Source organism: Oncorhynchus keta, chromosome 18 (assembly GCF_023373465.1).
Source record: "Oncorhynchus keta strain PuntledgeMale-10-30-2019 chromosome 18, Oket_V2, whole genome shotgun sequence".
Taxonomy (NCBI): Eukaryota; Metazoa; Chordata; class Actinopteri; order Salmoniformes; family Salmonidae; genus Oncorhynchus; species Oncorhynchus keta.
This window is the reverse complement of record NC_068438.1, coordinates 6,242,862-6,269,542: the sequence shown is the minus strand read 5'-3', so window position 1 is coordinate 6,269,542 and position 26,681 is coordinate 6,242,862. Positions and strand designations below refer to the sequence as shown.

Below are 26,681 nucleotides of genomic sequence, written 5' to 3'. Positions count from 1 at the left end.
ATAGTTAATTTTTCAAAAGCCTGTCTTTTTTGGTTTGTTCCTTGTTTTGTCTTCTATTGAGTCTTGCAGTTCTCTTGATTTTTTCGATGTACTTCACTCTAAAAAACCATTTAAATCTCAATATATACAGGTGCTCATTTTTCAGCAGCTGCTCAATTTAGAACTCATACAACATATTCAAATAATGATGGATTTATTTTCGTTAAAATCGTTATTTTGATTAATTTATTCATATATATGCCATTTAGCTGACGCTTTTATCCAAAGCGACTTACAGTCATGTGTGCATACATTCTACGTATGGGTGGTCCCGGGAATCGAACCCACTACCCTGGCGTTACAAGCGCCATGCTCTACCAACTGAGCCACAGAAGGACCACTATTCATATTATTTCATCCTTCCACAAGATATAATCCTGACACAAATCTAGGGTTACTGGAGACGCGACCCAGTTGTTCAGTCTTTTTGTTCTGTATCTATGGACGCAGCCCAGTTGTTTGTTCTAAGAGTTTCATTGGCATACTGGCTGGAAACGTTATCCCTTTCTTGCTAGCTAGCCAACTACAGCTAATTTACAGTCACATCAAAAAGGCAGAATAACAGCAAAGTAGCTGCATTTGCATAAGCTGTTTTCTAGTGACATTTATTTGGATAAATCCATAACAATGAGCTAATGAGGCGTGATTTTGTCTGGCATAGAAAATGTGCTCCCTCGTCAGGACACTTGTTCAGAGGAGCTAGCCAACAACACAGCTACAGGAACACAATCACTTCAAACAGAAGCTAGAAAGACTGCAAATTGGCTGTGTGTTGTTTGAACTTTTTTCTATTTAATAATTTTTGTATATATCCATAAAAAGGATGCCAGCCGATTCATGATTTTGACTGCCTGAGAAACGCTGTCTCGTCCCAACTCCCGACACGTTCATTACTATGGGTCAGCAGGAGATCAAATTTCAATATTGAAACAACGGTGCAAATGTCAGAGACAGACAAGGTTTACACAAATCGCTGTTGAAAACAAAATGTTAGTCTAAAAGAAATGTGAGATAATGTCTAGATGCTTTTATAGTGGAGATCAAGTTTATAAATTGCCTGGCCGGGCTGACGAGACAGTGGATTGTGCAGTCAGATGGAACAGAGTAAATAGGCATTTTAACGTCATAGATTTGGCCGGTGGCAATTTGTGGAATGGACACCGGCTGGAACACGGTTTTAACCAATCAGCATTCAGGATTAGACCCACCCATTGTATAAAAATTCGATAACTGTCAGCTGACAAAGGCTTCTGAGCAGATTCCAAGACAATGATACAGCATCATCTAGTGAGGATATGTGAAACTACACCCAGAGCAGAGCATCACATAAGGCCATTTTGTCCTCCACACAACTATGAAAAGGTGAGGACAACACAAGAGTTAGAGGACTATATGGATAAAACCCGCTTTGGCATTTATGGACATTGCCATTGAGGGCTTCCACCATTTGAAAGTAGTTAACTGAGTAGGAATTCCTGTGTTTAAGGAAAGATCACATAATTCCACCTTCAGGAGAGATCAGCCAATGAATTATACTTGTGAGCAAACACTAGGTGGCAGTAAAAGATGTTTAGTTTATTATTACACCTTGTCGGCACGGGTATTCGAACCAGCGACCTGTCAGTTATTTGGTTCCTTCAGATCTGCTGTAGTTGGAAGCATATTATGTGAACAGAGGCTATTCTTGTCTACTACCAGTAGGGTAGGCACTCTAATGCAACAGACCAATACCTTGTATATTCACTGAACAAGTTTACTCCTAAATATTACATTTACATTACATTTAAGTCATTTAGCAGACGCTCTTATCCAGAGCGACTTACAAATTGGTGCATTCACCTTATGACATCCAGTGGAACAGCCACTTTACAATAGTGCATCTAAATCTTTTAAGGGGGGGGGGGGTGAGAAGGATTACTTTATCCTATCCTAGGTATTCCTTAAAGAGGTGGGGTTTCAGGTGTCTCCGGAAGGTGGTGATTGACTCCGCTGTCCTGGCGTCGTGAGGGAGTGTGTTCCACCATTGGGGAGCCAGAGCAGCGAACAGTTTTGACTGGGCTGAGCGGGAACTGTACTTCCTCAGTGGTAGGGAGGCGAGCAGGCCAGAGGTGGATGAACGCAGTGCCCTTGTTTGGGTGTAGGGCCTAATCAGAGCCTGGAGGTACTGAGGTGCCGTTCCCCTCACAGCTCCGTAGGCAAGCACCATGGTCTTGTAGCGGATGCTAAATATCAGATCTTGAATTTCTTACACTAGTGCAGTAAGGTAATAAATTAATTGTAGTTTACTCCCCTTACACAGGCACCTTGCCCAGTCACGATCATGTGTTCGATCAAAAAAAATAAAAATAATAATCATTTTTTACAACCACCATAGACTATATTTAGGCAGTTGAAGTACAGTAAAGGGGATCATAGCTTTCCAGCTGAGTGATGTCCTCAGGTTCCTAATTAATGTACCGGAGCTACTTAATGTACTATAAAATAATCTATCACATCCAACCGGCCCCAGAAATGATGGGTCTCATTGGCTGTCCGTCTGTCACGTGTGGGTCGGATTTGGAGTTACAGGGGTGAGATGTAACGAACCGGACTGACCCGGATTACCAGAGGCTCCTGTGGCAATCCCAGGAGCCACCAAATATAGCCTGGTGCAGCCAGGGATAGCTCCTCTTACAGAGGCCGGGGTGACCTCTGACCCAATCTCAGAGGGTGTCTTGTAAAGGATATTATGAAGACTGCAAGGAGACTGGCAGCCTGGGATACACACACTAACAGAACTGAGTTGAAGTTCCATCCATACTCCAAATAACTGCCATGAGTACAAGCTAAAGTCAGCGCATTTTACACAAACAAGTGAGCAATGAAAATGGCAATTTAAGTATTACGCAAGACAAGGAGCGTCATATAGTGAAGTACAGTCACTTTATTTATTCATGGCAAACAATATTTCACATCTTTAAATTTGTACGCTATCTCCAGAAGATTAACAGTCCTTAACCATGTGTCTTTTCCAACCTTTCAATCAAAAGTTAACCAACCAGTAAAAGCTAGCCAGAAAGTTTTAGTCCCAAAGTTGTCTTTTAAGCAACAATTCAATACCTACGCTAGCATTCCTGCCATTCAACCCTAAATACATTTTAAACCCTTAATTTATACCAGCCTGAAATGTATTTTTTCAACTCACTGACAAAAATAAATATATTAGTGAATATATACTCTGTTCAGTAGAACAGCAAGCAGAGCACGGATAAAAGATGTGAACACTTGACAACATGAGGATCTGACAAATCCATAGGAGCAAGAGACAAAATTAGTTATTCCAGCAGCCGCAACGTTGACTTTTTCAGAACATTTCCAAATATACGATTTCCACCAAAGTGCAAATAGGTATGTACTGTATATAGTTTATATTGTATATTCATATGTTCTAATTTGCTCTTGCAAGAAGATTGAGGCTTTTGAGTATTATGGCACATTTCAAAACATCACAGGTCATACTAGATCAACAATAGGTCATGCAAAGTTTTAGATACAGTAATATTTGTGACCAAAATGTTTAATTTATATATTAATATTTGATAACACATTTAAAAAGCAGAACATTAATATTTGTATCAGGATATATGTTAGCAGATAAAATATATTTACAGCAATGCTCTCAAAGTGTGTTACCATAATCAACGATCTGAAACTGCACATCTACATACTCCTATGCCATAGGTCAGTGGTGCTGGGAAATTTAAAAGCCTTGTATGAGAATGAAAGACAACAGCCTGCCCAAACAAATAAAAAAAAATAAAAAAGCCTATTAAAACCAACCAACCAGTGCTTTTCTAAATCAACTCCCTACAACCCCTTAGGGATGGGAGAATTCTCTCAACCTAGCACCAATGAAACTCCTTCCACTGTAATTCGTGCACCAACTGTTAGTGACATGTATTTTACAAATGATATATAACAGTGTACAAAACATTAGGGACACCTGCTCTTCCATGATAGACTGACCAGGTAAAAACTACTATCCCTTATTGATGTCACTTCTTAAAGGGGAGGAGACAGGTTAAATAATGATTTTTAAGCCTTGAGACATGGGTTGTGTATGTGTGCCATTGAGGTTAAATGGGCAAGACAAAAGTGCCTTTAAAACGGGGCATGGTAGTAGGTGCCAGGCTTACCAGTTTGAGTGTGTCAAGAACTGCAACACAACTGGGTTTTTCACACAACATTTTCCTGTGTATTTCAAGAATGGGCCACCACCCAAAGCACATCAAGCCAACTTTGACAACGATGGGACGTATTGGAGTCAACATGGGCCAGCATCCCTGTGGAACGCTTTCGACACCTTGTAGAGTCCATGCCCAGACAAATTGAGGCAGTTCTGAGGGCAAGTGAGGGGGGGGTTGCAACTCAATATTAGGAAGGTGTTCCCAATGTTCTGTACACTCAGTGTATAGCAATATATTTATGTATATACCTCCAGTATGTATACAATCCACAATGGGATCAGAACCACCTTGTTGTGACATGACTGTCTCAGAAGGGGTGCATGCAAGAAGGCAGTTACCCAATTCAATGTAAGAAATCAGCACTGCGATTTGTGACTGCACCGTTAGCCTAAATTGTTTTCAGGTTAGGAAAAAGGCTCAAAATAGTAAGCTTCTCTTTATGAGGAAAGACAGCCATATCTGGTATGGATTCCTATCCCTCTGCCTCGTCCGTGTTCCCACTTCCTCAAATTTAGTCGGCATCTGGGAGCCTCCGAAGGATCTTACTCTGGAGTAAGGGCCTCACGCCTCGTTAAAGCTTGGTCCATTAACATCTGTTAGGGATTCATCTGCAGTCGCTCTTAAAACAGATCCCGTAGAAGTAGTTGGATTTTTTTTGATTAAAGAATTTTGTACATTGAATCATTTTTGTGTTTTAGATTTTGGCTTGATTATTAGTTTGTTTTCTTAAAGACAGAGTGATCTTAGGAGGACAAGCAATGTGAGAGAGAGAAATGTGTGAGAGCACAGTCCACTTCACTTGGCTGTCATCATCTGCACAAACTCTGGAAGGCAGAACAAAACAGGGAGAAAGAAATAAGAAATCCACAAGAATAAAGGGCATTCAGTTAACAATGATTACATCCCAAGGCATATAAGATTGGAACATGAGGAATCAATGTCTTCAATACTATTTTCAATTCAATGAACAGTGATTCTTTATTAAGCTGTGAGTGAGCATGTCATGTATAAAACCAATCTTTTCGCCTTTCTTTTTTGCATCAAAGCAAATAGAAATAAAGCGCACAAAACCAGTTTGTCCCTACCCGAGGACTAGAGGAAAGCCTGAAGCATTGCTTCAGTGTAAATACAAGCCTTGAACTGGCTTAACTGACAGGGGCAACAGTGGAAAGACACCGACTTAAACTCACAGTAGATATGAGGATGAGCAGGAAGAGGGAGGAAAAAGGAGGAGAGAGAAAAATGCCCGGTTTTAAGAGAATCTTTAGCCCTTAGGGGAGCTTTTTTGCAAATCTTAAGGTACCAGGGAAGTTTAAGAAATACAGTGATAGCTCCAACATTGGCTTGCAATGGGCTTACTAAGGGGAGCTTCCACCATTTTGTTTCCACCTATCCATTTCCTTTAGATCTGCAAACACACGAGCGGGAAAGTGGAAGGACGTTGAACTCACCCTCATAGTTGACCTGTCCGTCTCCATCAATGTCGGCCTCACGGATCATCTCGTCCACCTCCTCGTCTGTGAGCTTCTCCCCGAGGTTGGTCATGACGTGCCGCAGCTCTGCCGCGCTGATGTAGCCGTTCCCATCCTACAGGGAGAACAGGCTCATTCAATAGGCAAAGAGCGAAGGCTCTACATACAGTACTTTTACCTGTCAGAATGAGATTAGGTCTAAACAAGCGTTTCCTATCTGAACAATCAGTGAGATCTTCCTCTCCTGAACACAGCCCGGGCTTATCTGGTCTGCTGGTAAATTAAAATGGTCCCTGGCTGCCCCATCTGTGTGACAGCCAGAGACATGCATGGCTCTGGTCCATCTGCTCACCCAGCCTGAGCCTGACATTCTCTGGCTCTAGCTCTGCCAAGTCTCAAGAGCCGCAAAGGGAGAGATGATAAACAGAGCAGGGGAATGCTGACACAGATTGGCATCCTAGCAGAATGGCACCGTAGCAGTAACCAAGGTTCTTCAGGACAGTTGCACAAATGTCCCAAGGAAACAAACCTTACAATCACATCGATCCGTCAAATAGGCTGCAAACAAACAACCGCAATACACACTCCCAAAATCACAAGGCTCTGTTTAAAGGGGTTGCATTGTTCCAGGCTGCACAAAGCAATATAAACCCAGCCAATGAGCTCTCCCTATTAGCTTGTGACTCAGATTTCTGCACTGCAATAATCTGCCTGCGGGTAACGTTATACTCCGCTCCCTGTCCACAAACAAAGCCCTCTTCTCAGCAACACAGTTAAGGAGACACAACCATGATGACTAACACATCAGAATTGCAGAGGCATGCACAAGAGCAGTGGCGCCATTGTCCATCACACGTTCAACATCACATTCCTAAAACATGAAGTGTTAGTCTCTCTCTCTCCCCCCTACAATCCCTTTGGTCCAATATTCACAACTCCACACAAAAAAAACTAAAACAGATCATCAAAATGGCTCATGTTCCAAAAACTAAGCACATTTCCAATTGACTGGGTACAACAATCAAAAGGAGATGGTGTGGAGCGCGAGTACCTTATCAAAGACTCTGAAGGCTTCTCTGATCTCCTCCTCGCTGTCTGTGTCCTTCATCTTCCTTGCCATCATTGTCAGGAACTCTGGGAAATCGATCGTTCCATTACCTAAGGACATACAAGACAGTCTTGATTTTACGTTTGTGTGCACAGACAAAGACTCATTTTATTTCAGAATGAGCAGTGTTGAGATCTTTTTGGGACATTTTGGAATGAGCTCAAAAACGATATCCTCTTTGCATACGATTGCAAGGGCAGCACCATTGACTCAATCTCCATTTTTAAGTAGTCCATTTTCTTCTATGAGTTGACAAAAACTGAAAGGGTGCAAGACACCACCTAGTGTGTTGTTTGAACAGAAAAGCCAAGGTTAGCGCATTTCTGCCACCTCACAAGTATAATTCATTGGCTGATCCCCCGGGTGGAATCATGTGATCCTTCCTTAACCCATAGGAAGTCCCACCTAGTTTACTACTGTCAAAATGGTGGAAGCCCTAAATGGCAATAGAGAGCAATAGTAATGGGGTCTTTTTGTAGGCACCAACTTTACCATTGCCTATTGGCCAAAAACAACAAGTAGGGGTTTGAGGGTTTTTGGATAAACACAAGCTTAGAACTTACACTCTTTGTTCTATGAGATAATGTTCATCAGACAACGTCACTTTGTGATTTATGAAACACTTATGTATTCAATACAAGCACATACAGGCTTCATAATTTATAAACGGAATGTTAACGGACTGATATTTTATAGAACACAACGCGAAAGATCTCCTAAGCCAGTGTTAACCTCAGACCTTATCGGCTTTTATACCAAAGCCCATTCATTTCCCCCATAGGAATGGCTGAACGAGCCAAAAAGGTAAATCATTTTCATTTTTTAGGACTACAAGCTGACGATCTGCATGTCCATGCCAAAGACATGTTTTATCCATCTAGAGTCCTCCAACTCTGCGGGTGAGCCTCTGTTGTGTGGGAACATTGGATATTTGAAATGTGATCCACCATGAAACCAGAGCCATGGTGCCATCCAGGGAGGGCGGCAGGTAGCCAAGTGGTTAAGAGCGTTGGGCCAGTAATTATGCAGTGTTTGTGTGTGCGTTCCCATTCATCCACCATGTCAATAATGTACAAGGGTCAGCCTCAGTTCTGACCATACGTGTGCGTCAGCAAGTGTGAATGAGTAAGTCAGTGTGTGTGTGTGTCATTGTACACATCTCTCTAATCTTACCATCAGCGTCTACCTCGTTGATCATGTCCTGTAGTTCTGCCTCAGTAGGGTTCTGTCCTAGAGAGCGCATGACAGTGCCCAGCTCCTTGGTGGTGATGGTGCCGTCACCGTCCTTGTCGAACAGTGAGAATGCCTCCTTGAACTCTGATTACGGGAACAGTGTGGGATTGGTGGAAATGACTATATTGGCTATGTCCAGTCTAAATTGTCTTCCTATCCTTCATCTGCACTGATGTGAGAGAACTGGACAGGGAAAGGCAAATTCCCAGAATGCATTCAAACATATTGATTTCACACAATTGTTCAGATCTGTGCAGATGAAGAAAAAACAACATACAAATACTAAAGAATGGTTTGTACAAGATTAGCAGCAGTTGTACAAACTAAACAGGCAGAGTAGCCTACAATGTTGGTCACTAGTACTACCTTGAGGACCCAAGAGCCTAAGGACCCACATTATCTGCCAACCGACGTGAACTCAGTCATGTCTACTAACTGGGATTGGATTGAAGAGCTTTGAAAATGGACAGAAATAACCTCACTGTTCAGGGTTAGGGATAGTACTCACCAGCAATCTGCTCCTCAGTCAGTTGGTCAGCCTGTGAAGACGAGAGGAAGCAAGAGTGAGATTTGTCCACTGCCCCTGATATATTATAGCCTAATTGAGGTAAATTACACCAGTCGCCTAATGGCTGCTCTTTTACTCCTATGTGTAAAACCATACCTGCTCCATCGTATTCACATGAGACCAGATGAGTTGACATGGCAGTGATACGCTCACCCATATAACCTCAGTGCTCACAGGAGTAGGACAATGTTCATATGCACACTGATACCCCATTATTATTTGGAATACTCAAGTATTCTGTTTGAGTTGACGCATTTAAGCATTTCCGGTTTATAATAACCCGAAAACGGGATAATGTGGCATGTAAACATCTTACCCAGTTTACTTTTTTTCCACATAGCCTACTGGCTACTTTCACTCCTACATGCTTATAATTTCCGACGTTTGGTAGGCCACGTTTGTCAACTAGCTAGATACATACAGCTTCTCTGTCATAGCCTAACTTGTTGCCCCAGAACACTAAATACAGTAGTGCTCACCAGAATGCCTTACATGGATAGAATCAACGCATTAGTAATCTAGTTAACACAGGATACTTTCCAGAATATTTTTAAAATGTGGTCACTGATCTCAGGCCAGTTAGCGCATTCCCGCCAATTAGATCTATTTCTAGTACTTGCAATTTCAAATCAAACTTTATTGGTCTCAGTTTCGCAGGTGCAACAAATGCTTGTTTATAGCTACAACAGTGTAGTAATACCTAGCAAATTAATTTAAAACCACAACGCAGAAAAAATAAATATCAGCACGAGCAAAACAAAGCACGAACCGCTGCATTTAACCACGTAAAGAGGACTGTGAATATGGCCGAATATGAACAGTGTAGTTATTCCCTCCTCAAGGCAATCAAACATGCGAAATGTCAGTATAGGGACACAGTAGTCGCAATTCAACGGCTCAGACACGAGACGTATGTGGCAGCGTCTACAGGAAACAACGTCTCACTTCCAGACAAACTAAACACCTTTGCCCGCTTTGAGGATAATACAGTGCCACCGCCGCGGCCCGCTAACAAGGACTGTCCTCCCACCCTTCTCTGTCGTCGACATGAGTAAGACATTTAAACGTTTTAACTTTTCTAGGGTAGGGGGCAGCATTCTGAATTTTGGATGAAAAGTGTGTCCAAATTAAACTGCCTGCTACTCAGTCCCAGAAGATAGGATATGCATATAATTAGTAGATTTGGATAGAAAACACTAAAGTTTCCAAAACTGTTAAAACAATGTCTGTGAGTAGAACTGAACTGATATGGCAGGCAAAAACCAGAGGAAAATCCAACCAGGAAGTACTATTATTTTGAAAGGCTGTTTTTCCATTGAAAGCCTATACACCATAAAGACTTAGGATCGACCCAGTTCACGAGCTCCGTGGCTTCCTCAACATGTGACCAGTCTTTAGGCATCGATTCAGGCTTTTACTCTGAAAAATTAGGGAGATACACCACTTTCAATCAGTGGCCAGTGGAAATTTCCATTCATCAGCCATGCGCCCTGATTGTGAACGCGCCTTGTTTCTCCTTTCCGATCGACAAAGCTTTTGTACGGTTTAAATATTGATTTATGACAAAACAGGAGGATTGATTTTAAAACATCATTTGGCATGTTTCTACAAATTTTTATTGTACTTATAAAAAACGTTTAGTCCTGGAATTAGTGCACGCGCCTTCTGCATTCGGATTACTGGACAAAACGCGAACAAAAAGGAGGATTTTACTCATAAAGAGGGACATTATCGAACAAAACAAACATTTGTCTAACATGGAGACCTGGGAGTGTCACCAGATATAGATCAAAGGTAAGTGATTCATTTTAATGCTATTTCTGACTTTTATGACACCTCTCCTTGTTTGGAAAATGGCTGTATGGGTTTGTGGCTAGGAGCTGACCTAACATAATCGCAAAATGTGCTTTCGCCGTAAAGCATTTTTTAAATCTGACTCAGCGGTTGCTTTAAGGAGAAGTTTATCTATATTTCCATGCTTAACACATGTATCGTTTATCAAAGTTTATGATGAGTATTTCTGTTATTTGATGTGGCTCTCTGCACTTTTACCGGATGTTTGTTTGAGACAATGCATTTCTGACCATAACACGCCAATGTAAACTGAGATTTTTGGATACAAATATGAACTTTAGCGGGGGAAAAACATGCATGTATTGTGTAACAAGAAAATCCTATGAGTGCCATCTGATGAAGATCAAAGGATAGTGATTAATTCTTTCTATTTCTGCTTTTTGTGACTCCTCTCTTCGGTTGGAAAAATGTATTTTTCTGTGACTAGGTATTGACCTAACAATCGTTTGCTGTGCTTTCGCAGTAGAGCCTTTTGAAATCGGACACTGTGGTTGGATTTACAAGAAGATTATCTTTAAAATGGTGGATAATACTTGTAATTTTAATGATGGGATTTCTGTTTTGAATTTGGCGCCCTGCAATTTCACTGGCTGTTGTCGAGGTGGGACGCTAGCGTCCCCTGGTACCAGAGAGGTTAACCCTCGCAAGGCTGCTGGCATCCTTAGCCACATCCTCAGATCATGCGCAGACCAGTTGGCTGGTGTGTTTACAGACATATTCAGTTGCTCCCTATCCCAGTCTGCTGTCCCCACTTGCTTCAAGATGGCCACCATTGTTCCTGTACCGGCGGCAAAGATAACTGAACTAAATTACTATTGCCCCGTAGCACTCACTTCTGTCATCATGAAGTGCTTTGAGAGAGTAGTCAAGGATCATATCACCTCCACCGTACCTGCCACCCTAGACCCACTTCAGTTTGCATACCGCCCAAATAGGTCCAAAGATGATGCAATTGCCATCACACTGCACAATCCCATCTCGACAAGAGGAATACCTATGTAAGAATGCTATTCATTGACTACAGCCCAGCATTCAACACCATAGTATCCACCAAGCTCATCATTAAGCTGGAGGCCCTGGGTCACAAGCTCGCCCTATGCAACTGGGTCCTGGACTTTGACGGGCCTCCCCCAGGTGGTGATGGTAGGAAACAACATCTCCACTTCACTGACGTTCAACACTGGGACCCCACAAGGGTGCGTGCTTAGCCCCCTCCTGTACTCCCTGTTCACCCATGACCGTGTGGCCATGCCTCCAACTAAAATCATCAAGTTCGCAGACGACAGCAGTAGTGGGCTTGATTACAAACAACGAGACAGCCTACAGGGAGGTGGTGAGGGCACTCCGAGTGTGGTGTCAGGAAAACAACCTCTGACTCAACGTCAACAGAACAAAGGAGATGATCATGGACTTAACTTCTTATGGCTGGGGGGCAGTATTGAGTAGCTTGGACAAATAAGTTGCCCAAAGTAAACGGCCTGCTCCTCAGTCTCAGTTGCTAATATATGCATAATATTATTAGTATTGGATAGAAAACACTAAAGTTTCTAAAACTGTTTGAATGATGTCGGAGTATAACAGAACTCATATGGCAGGCAAAATCCTGAGAAATCAAAACAGGAAGTGAGAAATCGGAGCTTTATATGTATTCACCACAGTCCCCAATGAAATCCCCATGAGATAATGATGTTGCACTGCCTAGGGGTTCCACTAGATGTCAACAATCTCTAGAAATTTGAATGAGACTTCTACAGTGTTGTGGGAGTGAATGAGAGCAGAATCTCAGGCGTCTGGCAGTCAGCCATTTTCTGAACATGCTTATTCCTCATGGTATCCACTTACGTTCCATTGCTCATGAAGACAAAGGAATACTCCGGTTGGAACTTTATTGAAGCTATATGTTAAAAACATCCTAATGATTGATTCTGTACTTAGTTTGAAATGTTTCTTAGACCTGTAATATAACTTTGAAGTTTTTGTCCGACGTAACGCTGACCAGAATGAGCGTTTGGATATACAGTGCCTTGCGAAAGTATTCGGCCCCCTTGAACATTGCGACCTTTTGCCACATTTCAGGCTTCCAACATAAAGATATAAAACTGTATTTTTTTGTGAAGAATCAACAACAAGTGGGACACAATCATGAAGTGGAACGACATTTATTGGATATTTCAAACTTTTTAAACAAATCAAAAACTGAAAATTGGGCGCGCAAAATTATTCAGCCCCCTTAAGTTAATACTTTGTAGCGCCACCTTTTGCTGCGATTACAGCTGTAAGTCGCTTGGGGTATGTCTATCAGTTTTGCACATCGAGAGACTGAAAATGTTTCCCATTCCTCCTTGCAAAACAGCTTGAGCTCAGTGAGGTTGGATGGAGAGCATTTGTGAACAGCAGTTCAGTTCTTTCCACAGATTCTCGATTGGATTCAGGTCTGGACTTTGACTTGGCCATTCTAACACCTGGATATGTTTATTTTTGAACCATTCCATTGTAGATTTTGCTTTATGTTTTGGATCATTGTCTTGTTGGAAGACAAATCTCCGTCCCAGTCTCAGGTCTTTTGCAGACTCCATCAGGTTCTCTTCCAGAATGGTCCTGTATTTGGCTCCATCCATCTTCCCATCAATTTTAACCATCTTCCCTGTCCCTGCTGAAGAAAAGCAGGCCCAAACCATGATGCTGCCACCACCATGTTTGACAGTGGGGATGGTGTGTTCAGGGTGATGAGCTGTGTTGCTTTTACGCCAAACGTTTTTGCATTGTTGCCAAAAAGTTCAATTTTGGTTTCATCTGACCAGAGCACCTTCTTCCACATGTTTGGTGTGTCTCCCAGGTGGCTTGTGGCAAACTTTAAACAACACTTTTTTATGGATATCTTTAAGAAATGGCTTTCTTCTTGCCACTCTTCCATAAAGGCCAGATTTGTGCAATATACGACTGATTGTTGTCCTATGGACAGAGTCTCCCACCTCAGCTGTAGATCTCTGCAGTTCATCCAGAGAGATCATGGGCCTCTTGGCTGCATCTCTGATCAGTCTTCTCCTTGTATGAGCTGAAAGTTGAGGGACGGCCAGGTCTTGGTAGATTTGCAGTGGTCTGATACTCCTTCCATTTCAATATTATCGCTTGCACAGTGCTCCTTGGGATGTTTAAAGCTTGGGAAATCTTTTTGTATCCAAATACGGCTTTAAACTTCTTCACAACAGTATCTCGGACCTGCCTGGTGTGTTCCTTGTTCTTCATGATGCTCTCTGCGCTTTTAACGGACCTCTGAGACTATCACAGTGCAGGTGCATTTATACGGAGACTTGATTACACACAGGTGGATTGTATTTATCATCATTAGTCATTTAGGTCAACATTGGATCATTCAGAGATCCTCACTGAACTTCTGGAGAGAGTTTGCTGCACTGAAAGTAAAGGGGCTGAATAATTTTGCACGCCCAGTTTTTGATTTGTTAAAAAGGTTTGAAATATCCAATAAATGTCGTTCCACTTCATGATTGTGTCCCACTTGTTGTTGATTCTTCACCAAAAAATACAGTTTTATATCTTTATGTTTGACGCCTGAAATGTGGCAAAAGGTCGCAAAGTTCAAGGGGGCCGAATACTTTCGCAAGGCACTGTACACTGCTCAAAAAAATAAAGGGAACACTTAAACAACAATGTAACTAAGTCAATCACACTTCTGTGAAATCAATACTGTCCACTTAGGAAGCAACACTGATTGACAATAAATTTCACATGCTGTTGTGCAAATGGAATAGACAACAGGTGGAAATTATAGGCAACTAGCAAGATATGCTGGTGCGGTTGGCCCTGGGTTCCTCCTAATACAAGACAATGCTAGACCTCATGTGGCTGGAGTGTGTCAGCAGTTCCTGCAAGAGGAAGGCATTGTTGCTATGGCCCGTTCTCCAGACCTGAATCCAATTGAGCACATCTGGGACATCATGTCTCGCTCCATCCACCAACGCCACGTTGCACCACAGACTGTCCAGGAGTTGGCGGATGCTTTAGTCCAGGTCTGGGAGGTGATCCCTCAGGAGACCATCCGTCACCTCATCAGGAACATGCCCAGGCGTTTTAGGGAGGTCATACAGGCACGTGGAGGCCACACACACTACGGAGCCTCATTTTTACTTGTTTTAAGGACATTACATCAAAGTTGGATCAGCCTGTAGTGTGGTTTTCCACTTTAATTTTGAGTGAGACTCCAAATCCAGACCTCCATGGGTTGATACATTTGATTTCCATTGATCATTTTTGTGTGATTTTGTTGTCAGCACATTCAACTATGTAAAGAAAAAAGTATTTAATAAGAATATTTCATTCATTCAGATCTAGGATGTGTTATTTTAGTGTTCCCTTTCTTTTTTTGAGCAGTGTATATACCAAACGTGCTAACAAAAGAAGGTATTTGGACATAAATAACGGACATTATCGAACAAAACCAACATTTATTGTGGACCTGGGATTCCTGGAGTGCTTTCTGATGTAGATCAAAGGGAATATTTATCATGTAATTTGTTTATGTTGACGCCCTCATTGCGGCTATTGGTGATTTATTGGTGACGCCGTCTCAGATTATTGCATGGGTTTCTTTTGCCGTAAAGTTTTGAAATCTGACATAGCAGATGCATTAAGGAGAGGTATATCTATAATTCCATGTGTAACACTTGTATTATTATCTACATTTATAACGAGTATTTATGTTGAATGATGTGGCTATGCAAAATCACTGGATGTTTTTGGAACTAGTGAATGTAACGCGCAAATGTAAACTCATATTTTGATAAATATGAACTTTATCAAACAAAACATACATGTATTGTGTAACATGAAGTCCTATGAGTGTCATCTGATGAAGATGATCAAAGGTGAGTGATTCATTTTCATCTCCATTTGTGTTTGTGACTCTGGCTGGAAAATCTTTGGCTTGAAAATGGCTGTGTTTTTCTGTGGCTATGTGGTGACCTAACAATCATTTGTGGTGCTTTTGCTGTAAAGCATATTTGAAAAATCGGACACTGTGGTGGGATTAACAAGGTTAGGTTTAAAATGGTATGAGATATGGTATGTATGAGGAACTTTAAATTATGAGATTTGATCTTTTGAAATTGGTGCCCTGCACTTTCACTGGCTGTTGTCATATTCCACATCGAAAGGAGAAGGTGGAAAGTTAAGTTCCTTGGCATACATGTCACAGACAAACTGGTCCACCCACACAGACAGCGTGGTGAAGGCACAACAGTGCCTCTTCAACCTCAGGAGGCTGAAGAAAACTGCGCTCGTCACCTGAAACCCTGACAAACATTTACAGATGCACAAATCGAGAGCATCCTGTCGGGCAGTATCGCTGCCTGGTACAGCAACTGGAAGTACGCTTGGGATGGTGTTCTTCGGCTTGCAAGCCTGACCCGCTTTCCTCCAAACAACGATGGTCATTATGGCCAAACAGTTCTATTTTTGTTTCATCAGTCCAGAGGACATTTCTCCAAAAAGTATGATCTTTGGCCACATGTGCAGTTGCAAACCGTAGTCTGGCTTTTTATGGCGGTTTTAGAGCAGTGGCTTCTTCCTTGCTGAGCGGCCTTTCAGGTTATGTCTATATAGGACTCATTTGACTGTGGATATAGGTACTTTTGTACCGGTTTCCTCCAGCATCTTCACAAGGTCCTTTGCTGTTGTTCTGTGATTGATTTGCAATTCTCGCACCAAAGTACGTTCATCTCTTGGAGACAGAACGCGTCTCCTTCCTGAGCGGTATGATGGCTGCGTGGTCACATGGTGTTTATACTTGTGTACTATTGTTTGTACAGATGAACGTGGTACCTTCAGGCGTTTGTAAATTGCTCACAAGGATTAACCAGACTTGTGGAGGTCTAAAAAAATTAATTGAGGTCTTGGCTGATTTCCCCATGATGTCAAGCAAAGAGGCACGGAGTTTGAAGGTAGGCCTTCAAATACATCCAAAGGTACACCTCCAATTGACTCACATGATGTCAAATAGCCTATCATAAGCTTCTAAAGCCATGACATCATTTTCTGGAATTTTCCAAGCTGTTAAAAGGCACAGTCAACTTAATGTATGTAAACGTTTGACCCACTGGAATTATGATACATTGAATTAAGTGAAATAATCTTGTCTGTAAACAATTGTTGGAAAATGACTTGTGTCTTGCAGAGTTGATGTCCTAACCGACTTGCCAAAACTATAGTTTGTTAAAACCAGTTAGGGCTAGGCAGAATACTGCCCCCTTTGGATGAATTGCGTGCCCATAGTAAACTGAAAAAAAATCTGTCCAAAATGGCTAATATATGCATATAATAATTATTATTGGATTGGAAAGTTGGGGCAACTTTGACGTCATCGCCCCCACCCTTCCCAACCAGCTATGGATCTGGAGACACTTTATGTCTTCCACTAGATGTCCTCATTCAGTACAGCGTTTAATTGTGCAAATCCCGCGAGCTTTGACCCTTTGCGAGGCGAAAGAGTGGATGTCGCGAGAAAATACATGGGGGCAAGAGCGCGCGTTGGGAACAGATCTTTCTTTGTTCCAGCTTGCCTCAGAAGAAGCACGATTGTCCAGTAGAACTGTGAATTGTTTTGTACGTTAAAAACATCCTAAAGCTTGATTCTGCACTTAGTTTGACCAGTTTAGTCGACATATATGTAATTTTGAAGTTTTGATGCGCAACTGTTCGGGACCAGAAGTAATTTTGGTAGCATTTCAGCTGGAACTCGTAGCATATGCTAATACAAAGACACACGACTTGAAACCAAACGATGTATTGGGTAAGTATGACTCCTTCCACTACATTCTGATCGAAGACCATCAAAGGTAAGGGAATATTTATGTTGTAATGTTGTGTTTCTGTTGACTCCAACATAGCGGAGAAATATTGCTTATGTCTGAGCGCCGTCTCAGATTATTGAATAGTGAACGATTTCTGTAACGTAAAAAAGAAATGTGACAAAGCGATTGCATTAAGAAGCAGTGTATCTTTCTAACTATATGTAAAACATGTATATTTAGTCAAAGTTTATGATGTGTATTGCTGTTATCTGGCGGAGCTCTCTATAATTTCTCCGGACATTTTTTTGCATTTTCTGAACATGGCGTCAATGTAAACGGAGATTTATGGATATAAATTGCATATTAAAATGTACTGTGTAACATGTCCTATTACTGTCATCTGATGAAGATTTTCAAAAAGTTAGTGAATTATTTTTCTTTTAATCCTGCGTTTGTGATTACATCTTTTGTTCGACAAAATGGCTACATATCGTCTGTGTCTTTGTGGTGGTTTGACATACATATGTGCTATGTTTTCGCCGTAAAATATTTTAGAAATCTGACTCACTGGGTAGATGAACAAGGTGTTTATCTTTCATTTGAGCTATTGGACTTGTTAATGTGTGGAGGTTAAATATTTCTAAGAATATGTTTGCATTCTGTGCGCCATCTTTTGAGTTGAGCATGGGGGGGTGCCCTTGGGGAACGTGTAGCGTGAACAAGTTTGTTAACAAGAAATTTGTGGAGCTGTTGAAAAAGTTAGATTCCAACCTAAGTGTATGTAAACTTCTGACTTCAAATGTATTTTACACCATCTTGCAGATGCCGCTCGGTCATTGCTCATCCATATATTTAAATATTCTTATTATATCCCTTTACTTGTGTGTGTGTGTGTATTAGGTAGTTGGGGAATTGTTAGACATTACTGCACTTCAATTTGCTACAGTCGCATTAACATCTGCTAACCATGTATGCGACCAATACAATTTGATATATACAGTACAAGTCAGAAGTATGGACACACCTACTCATTCAAGGGTCTTTCCTTTGAAAACATCAGAACTATGAAATAACAGATATGCATGTAGTAACCAGCAAAAAAAAGGTAAAAATATTTTATATTCCTCAAAGCAGCCACCCTTTGCACACTCTTGGCATTCTCTCAGCCATCTTCATGAGGAATGCGTTTCCAACCATTTTGAAGGAGTTCCCACATATGCTGAGCACTTGTTGGTTGCTTTTCTATCACTTTGAGGTCCAACTCATCCCAAACCATCTCAAAATGGGTTGAGGTCAGGTGATTGTGTCAGCCAGGTCATCTGATGCAGCACTCCATCACTCTCCTTGATAAAATAGCCCTTTCTACAGCCTGGAGGTGTGTTGGGTCAATGTCCTGTTGAAAAAAATAAATGATAGTCCCACTAAGCGCAAACCAGATGGGATGACGTATTGCTGCAGTAGCCATGCTGGTTAAGTGTGCCTTGAATTCTAAATCACAGAGAGTGTCACCAGCAAAGCACTCCCACACAATCACACCTTCTCCTCCATGCTTCACAGTACAAACTACACATGCGTGGATCATCCATTCACCTGTTCTGCATCTCACAAAAGACACAGCGGTTAGAACCGAAAAATAAAAACTCACATTTGGACTCATCAGACCAAAGGACTACTTTCCACCGGTCTAATGTCCATTGCTCGTGATTCTTGGCCCAAGCAATTCTTATTTTTATTGTTCTCCTTTAGTAGTTTCCTTGCAGCAATTTGACTATGAAGGCCTGATTCATGCAGTCTCCTCTTAACAGTTGATGTTGAGATGTGTCTGATATTTGAGATGCAATTTCTGAGGCTGGTAACTAATGAACGTATCCTCTGCAGCAGATATAACTGGGTATTCCTTTCGTGTGGCGGTCCTTATGAGAGCCAGTTTCATCATACGCTTTATGGTTTTTGCGACTGCACTTGAAGAAACGTTCAAAGTTCTTGACTTCATGTCTTGAAGTAAGAATGAACTGTTTGTTTCTCTTTGCTTATTTGAGCTGTTCTTGTCATATCCCTGTTTGGTAAAAGACCAAGTCCTTACGGTCTTCTGAATACCACCCCTACCTTGTCACAACACAACAGATTGGCTCAAATGCATTAAGGAAAGAAATTCCACAAATTAACAAGGCACACCAGTTAATTTAAATACATTCCAGGTGACTACCTCATGAAGCTGGTTGAGAGAATGCCAAGAGTGTGAAAAGCAGTCAAGGCTTAAATCGGAATGGCCAATTAATTAGGGCCGATTTCAAGTTTTCATAACAATCGGAAATCGGTATTTTTGGGCACCGATTTTTACATTTTTTATACCTTTATTTAACTAGGCAAGTTAATTAAGAACACATTCTTATTTTCATTGACGGCCTAGGAACGGTGGTTTAACTGCCTTGTTCTGGGGCAGAACGACAGATGTTCACCTTGTCAGCTCGGGGGATCCAATCTTGCAACCTTACAGTTAACTAGTCCAACGCAATAACGACCTGCCTCTCTCTCGTTGCACTCCACAAGGAGACTGCCTGTTATGTGAATGCAGTAAGCCAAGGTAAGTTGCTAGCTAGCATGAACCTTTTGTGACTAGGGGGCAGTATTTTAATTTTTGGAAAAATAACATTCCCGTAGTAAAACGGGATATTGTCAGGACAAGATGCTAGAATATGCATATAATTGACAGCTTAGGATAGAAAACACTAAAGTTTCCAAAACTAAAAATATTGTCTGTGAGTATAACAGAACTGATATTGCAGGTGAAAGCCTAAGAAAAATCCAATCCGGAAGTGACTCATCTTTTGAAAGCTCTGTGTTCCAATGCGTCCCTATTGAGCAGGGAATGGGCGATCAACCAGATGACTTTTTCTCCGTATTCCCCAAGGTGTCTAAAGCATTGTGACGTAGTTTTACTCATTTATGTTGAAGAAAACCCGTAAGTGGCTACATTGCGCAACTGGTCACCTGATGGCTCCCAGAGTGATTCTCACGTAAAATACAGAGGTAGCCATTATTCCAATCGGTCCTACTGAAAAACCAATTGTCCCGGTGGATATATCATCGAATAGATATTTGAAAAAAAAACACCTTGAGGATTGATTATAAACAACGTTTGCCATGTTTCTGTCGATATTATGGAGCTAATTTTGAATATTTTTCGGCGTTTTCGTGAATGCAATTACCGGGCGATTTCTCCGCCAAACGTGAAGAACAAACGGAGCAATTTCACCTACAAAAATATTTTTGGAAAAAAGGAACATTGGCTATCTAACTGGGAGTTTCGTGAGTGAAAACATCCAAAGCTCATCAAAGGTAAATGATTTAATTTGATTGCTTTTCTGATTTCCGTGACCAAGTTACCTGCTGCTAGCTGGACAGAATGCTATGCTAGGCTATCGATAAACTTACACAAACGCTTGTCTAGCTTTGGCTGTAAAGCATATTTTGAAAATCTGAAATGACAGGGTGATTAACAAAAGGCTAAGCTGTGTCTCAATATATATAACTTGTGATTTTCATGAATAGGAATATTTATGTCCGTTGCGTTATGCTAATTAGTGTCAGTCGATGATTACACTCCCGCACACGGGATGGGGAGTTAGAGGTTAAACTTCTTATAAAAATCAATCATAATCACTAGTTAACTACACATGGTTGATGATATTACTAGATATTATCTAGCGTGTCCTGCGTTGCACCCTGGGGCGGCAGGGTAGCCTAGTGGTTAGAGCGTTTGACTAGTAACCGGAACGTTGCAAGTTCAAACCCCCGAGCTGAAAAGGTACAAATCTGTCGTTCTGCCCCTGAACAGGCAGTTAACCCACTGTTCCTAGGCAGTCATTGAAAATAAGAATTTGTTCTTAACTGACTTGCCTAGTTAAATAAAGGTACAATTAAAAATATATATATAGTCTGACTGAGCATACAAGAATCTAAGTATCTGACTGAGCGGTAGGCAGAAGCAGGCGCGTAAAGATTCATTCAAACAGCACTTTTGTGCGTTTTGCCAGCAGCTCTTCGTTGTGCGTCAAGCATGGCACTGTTTATGACTTCAAGCCTATCAACTCCCGAGATAAGGCTGGTGTAACCGATGTGAAATGGCTAGCTAGTTAGCACACGCTAATAGCGTTTCAAACTTCACTCGCTCTGAGCCTTGTGGTGGTTGTTTCCCTTGCTCTGCATGGGAAACGCTGCTTCGAGGGTGGCTGTTGTCATTGTGTTGTTGGTTCGAGCCCAGGGAGGAGCGAGGAGAGGGACGGAAGCTATACTGTTACAATGGCAATACTAAAGTGCCTATAAGAACATCCAATAGTCAAAGGTTAGTGAAATACAAATGGTACAGAGGGAAATAGTCCTATAATAACTACAACCTAAAACGTCTTACCTGGGAATATTGAAGACTCATGTTAAAAGAAACCACCAGCTTTCGTATGTTCTCATGTTCTGAGCAAGGAACTGAAACTTTAGCACATATTGAACTTTTACTTTCTTCTCCGACACTGTTTTTTTCATCATTTAAACGAAATTGAACATGTTTCATTATTTACTTGACTAAATAGATTTTATTGATGTATTATATTAAGTTAAAATAAGTGTTCATTCAGGATTGTTGTAATTGTCATTATTAAAAATAAAATTGTCCGATTAAATCGGTATCGGCTTTTTTGGTCCTCCAATAATCGGTATTGAAAAATTATAATCGGTCAACCTCTAATCAAGGATACTTCGAAACTCAAACATAAAATCTCTTTTCATTTGTTTTAACACTTGTTTGGTTACTATATTATTCTGTGTTATTTCATAATGTTTTATGTCTTCAATATTATGCTATAATGTAGAAAATAGTCAAACTAAAGAAAACCCCTTGAATGAGTAGGTGTCAACTCTTGTCTGGGACTGCGGCGCTTAGACACACACAATATATATACACACACACACACACACACACACACAGCAGGTATCCTAGTGGTTAGAGCGTTGGACCGAAAGGTTCATGATTGAATCACCAAGCTGACATGGTAAAAAAAAAATGGTGTAAGAAACTGGGCGACAATGTGTCTGCTCCATCGAGATTTCCACCCGGAGTGTGCTCGGAGGCCTTATTCTCCCTCCCATCAGTTGAGGACGAGGTCTTATGAGGCCTGTCTCAGTCAGTCAGCCAGCACACTTTGGGCTGAGGAAGTGTGATCAGGGATGGGTATAAATACACCTCAGTACGCCTGCTATAATTAGAGTGGCACGAACAGGGTCGCCAATGTAGCACAGTGTCTATTACCAGCTCTGTTGCTTTTTGTGAGTCTTTAGATTTGTCACCACATGTATAGCATTAATTGCTTGAGAGGGAAAGTGTGCACATCTGTGAAAGTGTGCATGCACCTCAGAAAATAAAAAGGGAATAGGTTAGTGTGCACAACCGACAAAGCCAGGGGCACACTGATTTTAATCAAGACATGTTCATTACAGTTAAAAGAAATTTAAAAAATATAGTTATTAGTCCATTGTTGAGAAAGTCTTAATGTTTTGCTTATCACCACTCAAGTTATCAAAATATGAATATCATCCCCATATGATGCATTTTGCATTACATGATTCTGCATTTAGCAGAAGTTCAGTACAGTTTAGAAAGAATTTAGCCCAGGACATGTACTCTGCTCTCTCAGTGAGTCACATCAGGAGAGGAAGAAGGAAAGGGCAGCAAGCAGACTGCAGCTTATTCTGTCCACGCAGCTGGATGAGGAAGCAAGCAGTGGTTAAGGATTCAGTTAGTGTACTCCTGGGTGTGAGCATTTATAAGCTAGTGTCAAATACCAAATGACTCAGAAACAGTGTTGTCTTTGAGAAGTACTGAGATACCATGTGCCATACTGTACAGTCCTGGTTAAAGACTGTTAATATCTTATTCACTGTGAGGTAGTGAATTGGTGCGGTCTCGGTTTTTGGCGGGCAGATGGCAAGATCTTCAGATTGTCAATTGCGTCTTATCCTTTAGGGCAAAACAAACCACCATGAATAATACAGACTTCGCACCAAGGCCTCACTTTCATCCCCCAAAACAGCAATTCCGAGGGATAAAGCAGAGCACATGCCATCATTTGTCACGCAAGGTATTTTAGTCTCATTTTTGCAAAGCATGCACTGCGGATCCGGTGTCAGTATACTGCACCAACCATGATGTGGTTCAATGCGGGGGGCAAGGAAGGGGGCGGGGGGGGGGGGGCAAGGAAGGGGGGCCAAGGAAGGGGGCAAGGAAGGGGGGCAAGGAAGGGGGCGGGGGGCAAGGAAGGGGGGGGCAAGGAAGATCATTCACGAACAGCAGACTGCGGATCAACGTGGTGCAATATGCAACAACACCACCGGGAAAGGCTCAAATATCGCGTAGGTATTTTAAACGAAATTTTCGCAACACGATGCACAACAAGTATTACTAGCTAGATCATATTGCCAGCAAGGCATGTTATTGAAAACATGACAACACAAGTTCACTTGCCAACTAATACTATCGAGTAAGTTCATTCAACTGGCAGTGTTAGGTTATTATAACATCAAACTGCGCTAACCACAAGCACAACGCCCACTCACCATTCGTACACCAACATTAGATAACGTTAACTCCGATACGAGTGAAACAAATTACCTTAGCTAGCCGTATGTAAAATTAGCCATGGCTAACGCCTCGACAAACAATACGTGCCCACAATCAAGAGTTGTCTTATTGTCCGTAATCCACGGAGTCCTTATGAGCTTTTCCAACTGCCATTTCGTGGTTATTGCAACGCCGAGCCAACAGCCCGGCCAGGTGGGGATATGAACAGTTGTGCTGCCAAACCGATTAACTTTGTCAGTCACATCTTATTTAACTAGCTAGTTTACGGACATATAGCTAGTTAACTACATAGACGTTGCTCGAACCCAATACGAATTAATGTTAGCTAGATAACTAGCTAGCGAATTTATGACAGTCAGGTAACGTTAGCTAGCTGGCTATAGCATTCGCTTGGATGTGTGTGGCTATACTCACCATTTTATTATGTTAGGTCTTCAAACTTGGAAAATATGAAGTACTAAATAGTCTAGGTTCCCCTCGTGGCTGGCAAACTACCTGTAGTCAACGTATGTATCGTTGTTTAGTCCTGAAATGTTATTCGCTAGTCTCTTCTCTGCGAAGTTGCCCGGAAACACTAGGGACCGCGTCACTGCCGATGTGGCCTCATTTGCACTATATCGCTCCGCGAAGTGACATATTTCGCCCCCCCATCCCACGAACCTGCCAATCTTAACTGCACACCAAATGCGTCAGAATAATAATTTATTCACTTTATATTGACCACTGCACTCACTCATTGCCTATAATGTCCCGTTACTCATTAAAAAAAGAAAGTAATTGTACTATTTGCACTATTTGCTTGCGCTACGCTCGTGCATTGACGAGAAGCAGACGCGCTCGTTATTTCAGTCTATCGAAGCGGTGAACGATAGCCAATATTTGAAATGGATATAGTGCACATTGTAATTTGATCGCTATTATTTTTGATCAAGTATGACCACAGTGGTGCAATGAGATGAGCTTCAACTTGGTCAATGTAACGCAGATCCTTATTGGTCCAGAGAAACGGGCAGAAAAGTACCCGGTTTTGTAATTGGCTGGTTGTAAACTGCATTGCGCCAAATTGGATCTATACATTGCAGAACTAAAGACTTTATAATTTGCTGTTGTATAAATCGTTCACTGTGTGCTAATATAGGTTTTGAATATGCTGATTTCAGATATGACTTAATTGGTCAACATGTAAAACGTTTGCCTAGTCTGGTAGTAGTATAGTAGTCTGACATCATGTAGGTCTATATGATAAGGAAAAATGTATGATGTTGATCATATTTTTCACCTCAGTACTAATGACATTTAAATGTAACCATGCCATGGGTCTATAATAACTGCTCCTTTGTGTACATACAAGTAGAGATATAGCAATAATTCTAAATTACGTGTGTGTCATATGAAGGTGGTAACAATATTTAGTCAGACCTAACTCACACTTTTCTGTTTGTGGATCTGTATCATAGTCATCGACATAACAGACCCTGGACCAGTTATTGAGAGGTAGGGAGGAGGAAATGTCAGAGGGAATTTGCTGGAGTGTCTAGTCTTTTCTGTCCTTCATTTATTTGCACACAATAAAAAGTCAGGACAGTAGTTGAAAAAAGTTGGAACAGTAGAATATGCAGTCCATCACAACAAAATCCACATGGCTTTATCAACGTGCTCCCTCTTGTGGAGACAAACTGCATCATGAAACCACAAACAAGGGTACATGCAAAACTTTAAGTACTGTCCTACAACCAGCATCACAGGCCTAATGCACTTTATGGGGAGAGTAAAACTGGTTCCACGATACATTGAGTACATTAAGGATACAGCATAAAAATATGAAAAAATGGTTCCAAGTAACTTAATTATGAAAGATTATACCTTCAATTATCAGTGTTGTCTATATTCAGGTAAATGCCGGATATTTTGTAGCCAGTGTCCCTCCAGTTAGGAGATATCGTACCAGTCATAGTAGTCCGACTTGTGTGACATCCCCTCTGGGAAGCCTGCATCCATGTTTCCCCATTTCTCTGTCTTTGGTGGTGCTTAAACCCATGTTCCTGTGGCACAGGGTTTCCACTGTGGCATCAGCACACAAGCATCTACCTGCCGGGTTTGGCAAGAACATGGGCAACAGTGGGCATCGTAGAGGTCTGCCGTGGCACAGGCAGCTACACAGATGGATCAGCTGACCCAGGATCCAGTTCAGGCCCTGTTTATGATGACAAAGAGAGCATTGAAGAGCTTGTAGGTACAGCATAACCCCAGGAGCATGAGGAAGCAGTTAGCCACCTGGTAGGTGGTCTGGTAGGTGGCCTGGTAGGTGGTTCCCTAACTGCTTCCCCCCCCCCACTTGGGGCTCTTCCCCTCCACTGGGGGCTCCTCCGTAGGACTCTACCTGGCTGTTTACCAGGTCCCCCGAAGCCCACCGTACTGAAGGCCACGAAGCAGAATTACAGGGACACGATGTAGCTCCACCCCTCCATGGCAGAGTAAAGCGTGGAAGCACCACATGCCACACACCAGTGTAGCATCAAAATGTATGAGAGTGACAGAATACACAGAGGGCCTCCACCCATCTTTCCCACCCTCTATGTCTCTTTCCTCTCCTCCACCCTCGGGTTGGTTTTTGTTGTCCCGTTGCCTGCTGTTGTGTGTTCTCCTCCGGTGGCACCATCGCATGAGGAAGCCCAACATGGTGATGACCCTCTCCAGGAAGAGGTTGAAGAAGAGGATGGCAGAGCAGCCCAGCAGGCCGTAGA

General features: G+C 41.8%; 1 protein-coding gene across 1 annotated transcript; it reads right to left on the bottom strand.

Moving 5' to 3' along the window:
* Positions 1 to 2,939: 2,939 nt before the first annotated feature.
* Positions 2,940 to 24,567, bottom strand: calm3a (calmodulin 3a (phosphorylase kinase, delta)). The gene is made up of 6 exons (XM_035791610.2): positions 24,352 to 24,567; positions 8,587 to 8,617; positions 8,019 to 8,162; positions 6,789 to 6,895; positions 5,717 to 5,852; positions 2,940 to 5,089 (listed from the first exon to the last, which is right to left on the bottom strand). Exons 1-6 carry the CDS (start codon positions 24,352 to 24,354, stop codon positions 5,061 to 5,063), a joined length of 450 nt encoding a protein of 149 aa, XP_035647503.1. The 5' UTR covers positions 24,355 to 24,567; the 3' UTR covers positions 2,940 to 5,060.
* Between the last annotated feature and the right edge of the window lie 2,114 nt (positions 24,568 to 26,681).